At 37.0% G+C, this 14,777-nt stretch overlaps 1 protein-coding gene across 1 annotated transcript; it reads right to left on the bottom strand.

Annotated features, from left to right (window-relative positions):
• Positions 1–3,531: 3,531 nt before the first annotated feature.
• Positions 3,532–14,217, bottom strand: LOC141606519 (uncharacterized). Its single transcript, XM_074425676.1, has 6 exons — positions 13,473–14,217; positions 8,268–8,586; positions 7,482–8,165; positions 6,669–7,210; positions 5,566–5,790; positions 3,532–5,484 (listed from the first exon to the last, which is right to left on the bottom strand). Exons 1-6 carry the CDS (start codon positions 13,851–13,853, stop codon positions 3,910–3,912), a joined length of 3,726 nt encoding a protein of 1,241 aa, XP_074281777.1. The 5' UTR covers positions 13,854–14,217; the 3' UTR covers positions 3,532–3,909.
• Positions 14,218–14,777: the final 560 nt, after the last annotated feature.

Here is a 14,777-nt window from a genome sequence, read left to right as displayed (position 1 = left end):
CTCCCTTTTTGTGAGAGGTCACAAGCTTGTGACGGGATTAGTCCATCACAAGCAAGACTAGCTGTTGTTTCTAATCCATTCATCAACCCACTTCAATTAATTTTCAATTTCACCAATTTTAATTCTCATTCCCACTCTCTCTCTCTCCATTCCATTAATCTGATTCTCATTTCTTATTTCAACTTTTTCTTTTTAAGTTCAGGTAATTCTTATATCTCTACTTTTTTCTTCTTTTATTTGATACGGAGTATAAGATTTTAATTTTTCAAATTAAGGTTCTTCATTTTTCATTTTCTGGGTTTGTAGTAGACCTGTCAAAACTCGACCCGATCTGAAAACCCGACCCGTTTTTAGGATTACAAACCAGGTTTTTTCGACCCGTTTGACCCCAACCTCGAAATGACCCGTTATTTTAGGGTTGAGACCCGACCCGAACGGGTCGATCCGTTGGGTCAAAGGTAAATCAAAAATTTTATTAAAATATTGATATTTATATATTATATTTTAAAAAATTATTTTTTCATTACTTAAAATTACAAACACAACTAAAAAGTCAATTTTATATAACTTTTAGTAATATTTAATAATGAAATAATTATTAATTTTTTTTAATAAATTATGTCAATATAATTAATGTAAACATTGAATATGATTAAAATATTAATTTTAAATATGTTTTACTTTTTTTACAAAAATATTTTTTAATAAAAAAAATCGTTTAAAAAAGACATTAGAAATTATTTCTTGACCCGTATTCTGACTCTAATCTGACCCATAACCGTATGACTCGAGCCGTATTCGACCCGACCCGTATTCTGACCCGTCTCGTCTGACCCGACCCGGTGACATTATAAATTATTTCTTGACCCGTATTCTGACCATAATCTGACCCATAACCGTATGACTCGAGCCGTATCCGGTAAGATATTGGCCGGAAAAATTGTAAGGGGTTTGATTTCACATATTGGAAATGGTAAGGGGGCTAATTACTCCAATTAAAACTTAAGGGGTTAAATTTCACAATTGATCAAAGTAAAGGGGTCTAATTACCACCTATATCATATTCCCTTAAACATTAGAACAAAAATTGAATTTTTTGGCTAAATAGCATTAATTAGCAAAATAATTAGGTAATAAGTGTTCACTTGAAACTATTTGGATCCATAGTTTCCACGTCATTACTTTTTATTTATTTTTTTCAATTTTTATATGAAACCGCTAAGAAACCTAGCGGCTTCACTTAATTTTTTTTATATATAAAAGGCAAAACCGCGAGGAATCTTAGCTGCTTATCATATCAGTACGGCCATTTTGTAGTGTAGCTAATGCAAGTTGTTGGAAATTGTTGAAAACTTGGAATAAGCCGCTGAAGTTCTCAACGGCCTTGCTTTTCAATTTTTTTTTTTTTAATAAAACATATACAAATATTTGGACGATGATATTTTGTAAAGCCGCTAGATTTCTTAACGGTTTCATATAAAAATTGGAAAAAAATAAAAAGTGATGACGTGGACACTATGGACCCAAATAATTTCAAGTGAACGCTTATTACCTAATTATTTTGCTAATTAACACCCATTAACCAAAAAATTCACAAAAATTGGTATTCAATTATTTATACCGTCAATCATCAGTGGTTTTCAGTTGTGGAAGAATACGTAGCTAAAAAGGTGGGAAAATGCTACGGTTACACTCAGTGTATGGATCTTCTATACACTACCAATAAAAGTTCAACATGTGGCGGAATCTGTTATTTAATTATGGAGGAAATTATTTTCAATTTGGAAGGAAATATATATGAGAAAGTTGTGAGAAAAAATTGTTAGGGAAATATTTTTACCAAAATTAATGATAATATCTTCTACTAACATAATCTTATCATAACTTACCAAATATTTTGCACCATATTTTTACGGTTATTTTTAATTTTAAAAATTTAGTAAGTCCATTGTGCCAAGGTTAGTTTTAATTACAAAAAGAAAAATTTTCATCTTTAATATTCAAAAAATGTTACGTTTTATATAACCAGGCCAAATGCTTTTATAGAACATTTGTACCATTTAATAGCAGCATTATGATGGTGCAAGAGCAATAAAAATACTTGTAGGTGCAATTTCCAGAATAGTTGCAGAATCGACTAGTTAATTTGCTCAAAATTATTGGTGCAGGACTTCTTTTAGACGGATAATAATGTCAATGAATCGATTTAAATTGATTACATACGAAGTAATAACTTCAAAGATATTAATACCATCAATGATCGATTTGCTTTGATCTAATAGCGTCAACGATCCAATGATTCTATTTGATTGTTGACGGGATGATGGCATGGGTGGTGGTTGGCGCGGCCAGGGATGACGACATGGGTGGTTTGTACGGCCATTGCGACCCATGAGGAGGACGAAAAGGTGGTTGGTAGCGTAAAGTGGTAGTTTACAGGCTTGAGGCGTGAGATTCTCGGGTCTGCTATTAGGTGGAGTTAAGGAAGTTGGTGCACCGGTGGGGTAAGGGTTCACATTGGTGGCTAGAGTCGTTCCCTAACTCGGGAGGTCTCCGGCACCGGTAGGTGGTTGCCTGGCGGGGAGGAGGCAGCGGTGATGGTGGTGGTGGTAGGGATTGGTGTTAATTAGTTCTTCACTTTGTTGTTAAAAGAAAAAAATGTAAATAAGTAAAGAATGAAAATATTATCTTACCAAATTAGAAAAAAGTATGGTATAAAGAATTAATAATAATTTTGGAAAAGTTTCAAATTTTTTTTTTAATGTTGGGTCCCAAAATATAACAGAATAAAAGTTGAAAAAGATTCTATCTCATGCCCTCGCCATTGACACGTGTCATGAGGTTACTCGCAGTGTATAGAAGATTCTATACACTGAGTGTAACCGTATCCTTTTCGAAAAAGGTGTATTTGAATATCTTAGAATCTCTGTAATGCAAACTACGGTAGAGAGTAAAGATTCATTCTTTAGGCATATCCGCATATTCTTGAGCTATTGCAAAAGTTTAGTATTCCAAATAATTCAATTATTAGTCTAAAATTCTGTAAAACGGACAACGATTCAAATTGGTGTTTATTAGCAAAATAATTAGGGAGTTGGGGTTGGTTTGAAACTATTTTGACTTATGGTGTCCACGTCATCAGTTTCATTTGTTTTCCAATTTTTAGGCAAAGCCGCTAAGTTTTCTTTGTCATTTTTAGATAATAAATGCCATAAGCTTATGAAAAATAGAGAAATAGGGAAGCCGCTAACTTTCTTAGCGGCTTTAGTGGTTATTCATTTCTAGAATAGGCTCATCAGTGTTAGAAGGTGACGGTTTTTGAAAAAAATAAAAATTGAATAGTAAAGCCGCTAGGTTTCTTAGCGGCTTTACTATTCATTTTAAAAAAAAATTTATATATAAAAAAAAAAAAAACTTACCATAAAAACTGGAAAAATAAAAATAAAAACTGATGACGTGGACACCATGAGTCAAAATAGTTTCAAACCAACCCCAACTTCCTAACTATTTTGCTAATAAACACCAATTTGCCATCAGACCCAGTTTGAGTCCGGGAATAATACACGTTTACACCGGCATTATTTTTGGCAAAACCAGGGTGTTGCTCTTTGCACAGGAATATTATTAGTACTTCATATGATAAGAACTATAAGATGTTATGTTATATTTTCAAGCTGAAATAGAAATAAAGCTCATACTGCAGTATAGAAAAAGGCTCATAGTCATTCAGCCTTGTTTGATTTCAATTTAATATCCTCCGGTGTTAGATGTGAATTGCGAGAGGGATGATGACCTCCCTTCAGACGGCTTCGGTGACTCAGTGCACACTAGTCCTTGTTCCGTCAGAGACTTGGTTAATGATCGTGTTTGATCTTTCAAATTGCTCACTATCCGGTTTGCCGTCATAGGTCACGACCGTGTTTGATCTTCCAAATTGCTCACTATCCGGTTTCCGTCATTGGTCATGGCCGTGTTTGATCTTCCAAATTGCTCACTATCCGGTTTCCCTTGCTCACTATCCGGTTTCCCGTCATTGGTCATGACCGTGTTTGATCTTCCAAATTGCTCACTATCCGGTTTCCCGTCATAGGTCACGACCGTGTTTGATCTTCCAAATTGCTCACTATCCGGTTTCCCGTCATTGGTCATGACCGTGTTTGATCTTCCAAATTGCTCACTATCCGGTTTCCCGTCATAGGTCACGACCGTGTTTGATCTTCCAAATTGCTCACTATCCGGTTTCCCGTCATTGGTCATGACCGTGTTTGATCTTCCAAATTGCTCACTATCCGGTTTCCCGTCATAGGTCATCATCGTGTTTGATCTTCCAAATTGCTCACTATACGCGTTGCCGACATAGGTCATGCCCGTGTTTGATCTTCCAAATTTCTCACTATCCTGTTCGCCGTCAAAGGTCATGACCGTGTTTGATCTTTCAAATTGCTCAGTATCCGGTTTGCCGTCATAGGTCATGATTGTGTTTGATCTTCCAAATTGCTCACTATACGCGTTGCCGACATAGGTCATGACCGTGTTTGATCTTCCAAATTGCTCGCTATCCCGTTCGCCGTCAAAGGTCATGAATTCGCCATCAAAGGTCATGACCGTGTTTGATCTTTCAAATTGCTCACTATCCGGTTTGCCGACATAGGTCATGACCGTGTTTGATCTTCCAAGTTGCTCGCTATCCAGTTCGTCGTCAAAGGTCATGAATTCGCCGTCAAAGGTCAAGATCGTGTTTGATCTTTCAAATTGCTCACTATCCGGTTTGTCGTCATAGGTCATGATCGTGTTTGAGCTTCCTGCTTTGTCGTCACAGGCCTGGAGAGTGAGGCTTTCTGATTGCACAATAACGGTTAATTCGATGTTATTGGAGGCTTGACTCAGGGACCTGTTTGGACTCCCCGGAGGTTGGTGTAAAATACTCGCAGTTGCAACATATGGGGCTTGAACCGCCTCCTTGTATGTATTCCATGTGAATAGCTTCTTGAAGCGAGGTGAGTAGGTCAACAACAAAACAATACAAGCCATCGATAAGGCCAAGGAGCATGAGACCAATACGAAGATGGCGTTCCACTTGGTTTTGGGTGCCATTGTGGCGTAAACACCCGTCATAAAGGCCACCATTGTCCCACTGAGTGACATCAATAGGAGGGATAAACTCAAGTTAACATAGAAGAGGGAGGGATGAGGATCCCACATCATTGGGCCGAGTAGTAGGAATAAGACCATAATAGAGCAACACATGGCTAGTGTGTTGGAGACGGAGAATGCAAGGAATGCTGCGTTTGTTGCTAGCATTGGGGTCCCGTCTTTGCTATCGGGCCCACCTGGCACAGTAAACCCTGCCGCAAAAGTGATGGTGGCCACAAGGGCAGCCACCACTGACAAGGTATTCTGCATTCCCTCGAATGATATCTTCCGGAAAAGATACTTGAGCTTTTTTACAGTTGAGTCTTCCTTGATTTCCCGGCACATCTTCCCCTACACGCAACAAACACAACTAGGTGATGGTATACATGGAGTAATATATTATTTACCAAAAGCAAGTGCTTTTGAACGTACCCAGCTTGGAGAAAGTCCGCAACTTTTCTGAAGTAAATCAAGGGCTGTTCTACCGTTTTTATCCTTGATGCTGACGTCGATTCCCTTAATTTCCAACAAAGCTTTAGTCAATTCAAGGTCATCGCGTTGAATAGCTCGATGCAATGGTGACGTTCCATCCATCTTACGTTGGTTCAAGAACTTCTCAAACACCGGTATCTTTAACAACTTAATATATTGTTCAAGCTGCAAAAATTTTACAAAATGAAGTGACGTTTGTTTAGGGGCCCTTCTAACTTCTAAGTTCTAACTAACATGCTACTTGCCAATTTGCGTAGACTCTCAAACAATAGTAAGTTTACCGTCACAAGTTTGTCACAGGTTAAATATTACTACTTGGTAGATAAAATAAAAATTAAAGTGCCTAGAGAATGACTAATGACTTGTCTTTATCTTCCCATGTGGGTGATATTAGCTTGTGATAGATATTGTCCGTCACAAATGGGAATTTGTGCTCAAAATAAGTCATTGTCTTTTTATGATCCATTAAGAAAATTGCATCCGCAACCGATATTTCACAATCTTTACCCCCATAAACAATTCTATCAAGAAATCATCTCAACTAAAAGCTTAAACCGATGGTTGAAATCCTAAGATCGGTTTTATACTCTAACACGCCCCCTCACGCGAATGCTCTTTGAGTTTGAAGTGTGGATGCAATCGCAAGCCTCCCCATACCCTCCCCATACCTGGTCCTAATACTCCACTTTAGAATTGAGGAGTGTGAGATTCAAACATGTAATCTTTTAGTCACACTGGATCTAATACCATATCAATAAATCATCTCAACCAAAAGCTAAAGTTTAAGCCGATGGTTGGAGTCTCAAGATCGGTTTTATACTAACAAATTCAATAAGCTATTTTCCTAATTCTATTGTACTCTTACTGTTATTAGTTTATATTCTCATGTTTTCACAACATTTACAAAATGCAAACTTCTAGTTGAGGAAAAAAGAAAGTGAAGCAAAGCAAAGGGAGAGACTAGTATATAACAATATAACATGGATACAGAATATAACATGGATAGAGAGTACTATCACAAAGCCCAAGTAATAGTTACATACCCAGCTTGTAGACAGTTTGCAGTTCTTTTCAAGTAAATCAAGAGCTGTTGTACAATTGTTATCCTCGATGTTGATATCAATACCATCAGTCTCCAACAAGGCTTTAGTCAGTTCAAGGTCACAGCGTAGAATTGCTCGATGCAATGGTGTCGCTCTATCACTATCAAGTTGGTTTGTGAGCTCTTTTAGCACCGGCATCTTTAACAACTCAACATACTCTTCAAATCGCATAAGTTTTATATGATGAAGAGGTGTTTGTCCCTTGTCCTGGCAATGCTCAATAAATTTTTCATGACCGCACAATTCAATAAAGACGAGTAGAAAGGATATGTTGCCCTTTTCACATGCTACTTGCCAAGCTGGTACACACTCTTTAAATAAATCTCTGTCGCTATCTAAAGCCAATCTGATAAACCAATCTTCACCTTTTTCCACGGCTTCTTTGAGAATTGTTTTCGAATCTTTTTTATTTTCTCCAAGAAACCTAGGAATTAATTCCAAAAACTTTTTAAATTCCTCTGCTTCTACCATTTCGTGCATCCCTGGCAACACAAAAATAGTTAGCTACCGCTCTTGATACTCGACATATGTATTGAGATTCACAAATTCTATTGTAAGACCGTTGTACATGCAAAGAGAAAAAAGTGAACACTTTTTGACAAATAGTGACGACTTTTTAGAACCAAAAATTGATCACTTTTTTCAAGATGGTCACTATTGACCAAAAAATGGTCCCTATTTTTTCAAAAAAAAAAAAAACACGGAAAAACCGTTGCACAAGAGAATTATGGCCATAAATATGTCACTCAATACCTGGAGATTTCTTAGCTATATGTCTGGCTATGTTAAGAATGATAGGATTATGAATTTCAAGTTGGTTGAGACGAAATTCCAATCTACTCATACGACTACATGATATCACTCTTTCTATTATCTTCTTGGCCGACAATAGACAACCATTCTCTATGGCTATTGGTAAGGATCTCTTGTAATTGAACCTCAAAGCAGATCCCATTGTTGATGGAAAGGTTTCCTCGGACAATATCAATCCGCAATCATCATATTTTTTTCGCAAGGCAATAATTAGAGGTATTTCCTTTTCAAAATTCTCAATGTGAAATAGACTGTCACCAATGAGATCATTTCCAGGCTCAGACACGGCATCTGCCCCATCGCAATATTTGGTCTCCTCTTCGAGGGCAGACTTATAACCTTGGATTAGAATTTCTAAAATTTCAATGTCCCCCCTTCTCGCAGCTATATGAAAAGGAGTGTCACCCTTCTTTGTTCTTGTGCGAGTAGTTTCGCATGCCTTGGTCCATGGTAATCTTGCCGGGTATGGAATGGTAGGTTTAGTGTTATCTACTTGTGTAAGCATCAATCTAATCAACCAAGTAGTGCCATCTTCAACGGCATGATCAAGCATCGTCATACCAAACGAACACACCACCCTGATAAGCCCAGGATGCTTTTCAAGTAGGATCCTCGACACTTGCTCTGCATATATCATACCAATGTCATAAAAACGGTGGTATTCATCGACAATCCCCGTTATTATGGCTAGGTATTGAATCAAAGACGATGATCAGAAGTTCATACCGTTGCATTTGGAGGCATAATGTAGAGGAGTCTTGCCATGCGCGCCCCTCAATGAATAAGGAAGATCTGAGATAAGTATTTGTTTCACTAACTGAGAGAAGCCTCTTTGCATACCAATGAAGACGATGCTTTTACCATGTTCCAATCTTAGTGTGCTACACTGGTTCATAGGGTACGATTGGCCCATTGTCTTAAGAAAATGTTCATCCAGTGATACTAGGTACCTTGCTATATTTTCAGACGTCGGCATAATGTTAGGAGAGGTGAAATGGAGTGGAGTGGACCCGAAATAAATCGTTGCTAACCATGCCAATGTTTCCTGTCACAGAATATGGTATATGTAAAGTTGGAGTTAACCCAAAGACAAGGATTTATACTATCGGTTTTTTATCCCAGTTAAGGATCTTAACTATGAAACTTTACAGTTAAGGGACTCCAACTCCAACGCCATTACTTTTTCCGTTAAGTGTTAGCATGGACATTTAAAGAAAAAAGAAATATATTTATTGGACTCCTTTTCTGATATTTTTTGGCTTTAAAATCAATATACTTGCTTCCCCGTCATCTTTTCTTCCTTGTATGGCTCCATCTCATTCTCTCCTTCACTATCAAGCAAACTCAAGGATTTTAAAGCACAAAAGTAAGCTCATAAATGGCGGAAATTGTGAGTTTGGGCTCATATTTGAATATATACGTTGAATTCTTCGTCGAATATGTACACGTACTCATATTTGAATATATACGTTGAATTCTTCGTCGAATATGTACACGTACCCGTTGATGGGATTCACATGGTTCGTAGGTTTCTCATATAGGCATTATCATGTGCAAGTATTGCTAATTGGTCTAAATACAAGTTTCGAATGAATTCCGGTAATTCGTCAAATACTTGGTGTGTGACTATAAAATTGTTTGTTAGAGGGCTTAATTGCACATAGTATCAAATTTATGGGGTAATTTGTATATTTTCCCGGTTATTTATATACCCCTTCCGTTTCATAATGTAAGTCGCTTTAGGGAATTTTTTTTTTTTAAATATGTCGTTTTACATTTTACTATGTATTACGGAGTAGTGGAGTACATGTTATTTTCATTTACAAAGCACTAACAATTAGGAAAAAAAATAGGGCATTAACCATTTTATTGGTGGAAAAGGTTTGTCTTTTTATTTTCAAATAACATTTATAACACCTAATTAATAATACAACATTTCTCAATACTTTCTTAATTTTTGTGAAATAACCTAAGTGCAACAGCAATATTAAGAATTTTATATAAAGCTCTTTCCATTCTATGTCACACTACACGAAACCCAATATTTAAGAATTTTTATTCACAATAGATGAACTTTATATAAAGTTGTTAGATGGACAACACTTGAAAATGAACAATTTGATGGTTTCTCACATCTTACAGAGTTATATTTATTAGATGTACATTTCCAATATTTAATATTTACAAACTTGGTTCTTATTTTAGAACTTATTTCTTAAAAATAAGAACAAATTTTTGAATGCAATAGATAAACTTTTAAAATAAAGTTTTTGGTAACAAGCTCAATTCAAGGAAGGTCCACTTTAGTCCAATCTACCTTGACATCGATAGCTAATTATAGTATGCAGTCTGCTAAACTTCCACGCTCTGTCTGCGATTCCATTGACAAAAAAGCAAGAAGGTTTCTGTGGAGTGGCAATGATACAAAAAAAATCCATTCATTTGATTTCATGGGAAGTAGTGCAGCGCCCAAAAAGTTAAGGGGGTCTCGGAATTATGTCAGCAAGACAAGCAAATGCTGCCTTTCTTACTAAATTGGGATGGAGAGTACTAACTGAACGGTCTAGCCTTTGGTCTCGAGTTTTGCGCTCCAAGTATTGTAATGGTCGGTGTGACGTGGACATGTTTCAGCTCAAGCAAAAAATGTCAAATGTGTGGGCGGGCATTTCAACTCAAGCTAAGACAATAGTGAATGGGACGGCCACGGCGGTGGGTAATGGAAGAAGGACTCTGTTTTGGGATCATCAATGGGTGGATGGGTAATGTCTTTCGGATAATGTTATAGCTCCTATCCCAGATGATATTAGGAGCCACTGTTAGCGATATGTGGAGCGAGGAATCGGGTTGGAAATGGGATTTATTTGCTAATTATCTTCCTCAAGTTGATCTTCAGCGAATAGCTTCAATTACGCTCTTCCAAGACCCGGATTTGGAAGATACACTCTATTGGAAAGGTTCCATGTCCGGTAAATTCTCCCTGAAATCCGCATTAGGTTACTTAAAAGGTACGAATGCCACTCTTGATCCGAAACCTCCCATTTGGCGTGTTATTTGGCGCCTCCCGGTTCAACAACGAACCAGAATGTTTATTTGGTTAGCTGCTCATGGTCGACTTCTAGTGAATGTTAATCGCGTTCGAAGAAATATGAGCGATGATCCGACTTGCCCCAGATGTGGAGTGGAAGAAGAAACTCATGATCACTTGCTTCGATCTTGTCAGGTTTCCCGTCAAATTTGGAGCCAAATAGGTGACTTGGTTCCTTTTGATTCATTCTATACTGCTTCTTTCTCCGGTTGGATTATTAACAATGCGAGCAATAACATAAGTTTGAACTTAGTTAACTAGCCAATGCATTTTGCGGTTACATGTTGGTGGATATGGAAGTGGCGTAATAATGTTGTCTTCGGTCGTGATGAGGAGAATCCAATTAATCCACGAGCTTTCCTCTTTGGTCAATTTGAAGTGACTAAGCAAGCATTTGATCGTTTTTCAATTTTCACTCCCAGTCCGACCTCAGCGGTTAAAGAAGTATTCATTAGATGGCTCCCACCTCCACATGGATGGACATTACTGAATACTGACGGAGCAGCTAAAGGAAATCCGGGAAAAGCAGAATGTGGAGGAATATTTCGAGATGAAACAGGTAACTTCCTCAACGCATATTTTTTCTTAGCTGGAATCTGCACCTCCATGAAAGCCGAAATACTTGCTCTTTTGGCGGGTCTTGAAAAGGCGAGAGAACTTCGTCTGAAGAAGCTCCTAATCCATATGGATAATCGGCCTTGCATCAATCTTATTCTCGAGGATCAGCTCGTTAATAACAGTCTTAAGTTTTTGGTTAAAAAATGCAAAGAGCTAATCAACGATGCGAGCTGGACAATTAAACTGGAGCACACTTATAGAGAAGCTAATCGAGCCAGCGACTGGCTTGCCAATTATGGAGTCAATTCTAGCACCATTCCGACTATTCTGGATTATCCACCTTCCGATCTCCGACCTATTCTTAGAGAAGACATTTTCGGGGTAGCTATCCCCCGTCTAGTAGCTAGTTAATTACGGGGGATACCCCTCTTATGTACCAAAAAAAAAAACTATTGTTATTGCTCTAAAACAAGTATCTTATTTTATTGTCTATGGAATACAACATTTAAATGTTATGTAATTCATGACAATGACTACAGTCTTTGGATAAACATGATGACGTACTATTACATTAAAGGTTATAATTGTGAATGTTGGAAAATCGTTGTAAAGTTAGACTCTTTGTAATTACTCAGAAAACTTGACTGTTTATAAACGATATTCCTTCCGTTATGGTCATTTGTTATATATTCATTTCGACACAAAAACCAAGTAAATGAGAAACAAAAGACAAAAAAACAATGATAAATTAAGGACTTGTCTCACATGCCCACCTAGCCATATTACACACCCACTCATACACTTGTATAAATCTTAATAAAAGTAAGGGTAAATTATCAATTACTCCCTTTTAAAATACACATTTTGAATTTTACTCCCTTTTATAATTTTTTTCAAAAATTACACCCAAAATATTGTCAAAGTTTAGAAATTGATACAAGACCTCAACTTTTATGTTTTTAGGACAAAATTGCCCCTAATTAATGTAGTTCTCTTATTACTTATCAGTCTCAATTGGCGTCCTTCAACCACCAACCACCAGTGATCTCCACCACCAACCACCACTATCACACACCCTAACCCCAACCTCGAACTCGCCGAAGTCCAGTGACCCATCCTTTAAAAACCCAAACTATACCACAAGTCAGTAACTTTATATATTAATACTGTAATTTCTTTAGGGATGTAGCACTGTAAAAATCAAGAAAACAAGCATTGTGGCGCTTGGTATGTACAAAGAACTAGCTAGGAAGAACGAAAGACAAATATAATAAGGCAGACATTCACAACAAGCATGACAAAATAGGCACAACCTTCTGAAATCATATTAATATAGTACTAATGTAGGTTAACGAAACCTTAAGTACTCCATATAATGCATTTGAGAAACCTTTTATCTAAAAAAATAGCAAGAAACTTCATCGTCATTAAATACTCCATATACAGCACTAAAGAACATCGTTTAAGAGGATATAGTTTGGGTGTTTAAAGGATGAGTGATCGCCGGAGTATGGCGAGTTCAGGGATGGGGTGAGGGTGGGTGATAGTGGTGGTGGAGATCAGTGGTGATTGGAGGTTGGAGGGCGGCAATTGAGATTGATGCAACATGAGAACTAAATTAATTAGGGGCAATTTCGTCCTTCAAACATAAAAGTTGGAGTTTGGTAGCAATTTTTAAACTTTGACAATATTTTGGTGGTAATTTTTGGAAAATTTTATAAAAGGGAGTAAATTTTAAAATGTGTAATTTAAAAGGGAGTAATTGATAATTTATCCTAAAAGTAAAAATAGATAATAAATGAGTTGATCACTTAAACGGGACGAGAGTATTATATGGTGTGAAGGGACTATAATAAAAATCTTAATGTTAACAGTTTGATAAGAGCATTTTATCCTAATCATGAAGTTGAGAGTTTGATTCTCAATTGTAACACACTGTGCTCATTTTCAACCAAAAAAAAAAAAACGGAAGGTTTGGGTCCACACACCACACAATCTTTTAAAAGGGTGACTATTTTAGATTAATCACATCAAGACTTTAGTTCGGAATGGGACGTGTCGTGCAGGCCCAGCTCCGGGATCCCATCACCCCTAACCTCGACCCGGTCCAGACACGATCAGTCGTGCTTTTGGGTCGTGTCGTGCCGACCTTAATTTCAAGCAATACCCTACCCCACATGTAATTAAATTTGGACCATACAAAAGTTACCAAAAAGGGAAAGAGGGACAAAATGAATGAATAGGAGGGAGTATATTGTAATCATAAAGGGAAGACGATGATACATCACCTGATTGCTCTTAGCAGCAGAAATGGCCTTGGTATAGGCATTGACTAGCAATTGGAGGATGAAGATATTCCCATATTCAGCGGCAACGTGAAGAGTGTTACCATTTCTGGTTTCCTGACAGATTAATTTAATCACTAGTGTTGGGTATGAGCTTAAGATATTCAGTGCCTCAAACAAGAATGTGTAATGGCCACTTTCGATGGCTGCATGAAGGAAGTTGCATCTATCGCTGTCGTTGTAAATCAGGAAACACAAACTCGGATCTTCCCGGTTGTCGTTGTACAATCTCCTTACAAATTCTATGTCGCCCCGAGTCGCTGCATCATGAAGAGGCTTCCCTTTGTCAACCTCGGTCGCTGCATCATGAAGATAACTCTCCATGTCACCCTTGGTAGTTTCAAGAAGACTACTAATTTTGATCTGAATTCTACGGACCAACGGATGGCTTGTGGAAATATGAGATGTCAACCCATTCGGTCAGGTCAATTATTGTCCTTTGGTTTTGGCACAAAGACCAAGGAAAGAGGAGAAGATCAATAACTAAATAATAAGTGGAATAAATTGAATGAAAATGATCAAATTATTCATCAAGTTCATTCTTAAAATAGAAAGGACAACAAATAACTAAGACACCAAACCGCCTACTTTTCTCTAGACAACTGTGAAACACCACCTACTTGATAAATAAAGACTTAGACCAAGTCAACAAAAAAAATAAAAAAAATAAATTATAAAGCAAAGATTTAAACTAGCATGTGCCTCGTCCAGTCGTCCCATAATACATGTCCGGTGGCGGTAGCATATGTATGACATATATGCACGGTATTTATAAATTTTTATAATTTTTTTAGTTTATAATGTACTAGTTGGAAAGCCCGTGCGATGCACGGGGCTCCCATTAGGATTATCTGTAAAAATATATTCTTAAGTTGATAAAAAGTCCTACTATGTTATCATCGATGGAAAAAAAATCGTGATTGGTATAGATGATAACCGATGAATTATTAGTGCTTTTAGTATAAAACTTTTGTCATCAATTAGTATAACATCAAGTGACATAGTTACAATATGTCGCTAGCTTTTTCAGTGTTACAGGCACAACCGATTTTTAATTAAATACAAAACACTTTCTCTATAAACATGGTGGAGTTCATCAATATGAAACCTTAATAACGAAGACATATCTCTATGAGTTTTGCAAATTATTTTACAACTACGTAAAACTGAATGATGTTACAAAAAATAGCATGTATCATAATTATATATATTTAGTGCGTTGAGAGAAAATGTTAGATCTCTTATAAC

The sequence above is a fragment of the Silene latifolia genome, chromosome 10 (assembly GCF_048544455.1).
Source record: "Silene latifolia isolate original U9 population chromosome 10, ASM4854445v1, whole genome shotgun sequence".
NCBI lineage: Eukaryota > Viridiplantae > Streptophyta > Magnoliopsida > Caryophyllales > Caryophyllaceae > Silene > Silene latifolia.
This window is presented reverse-complemented; position numbering and strand designations above follow the sequence as displayed.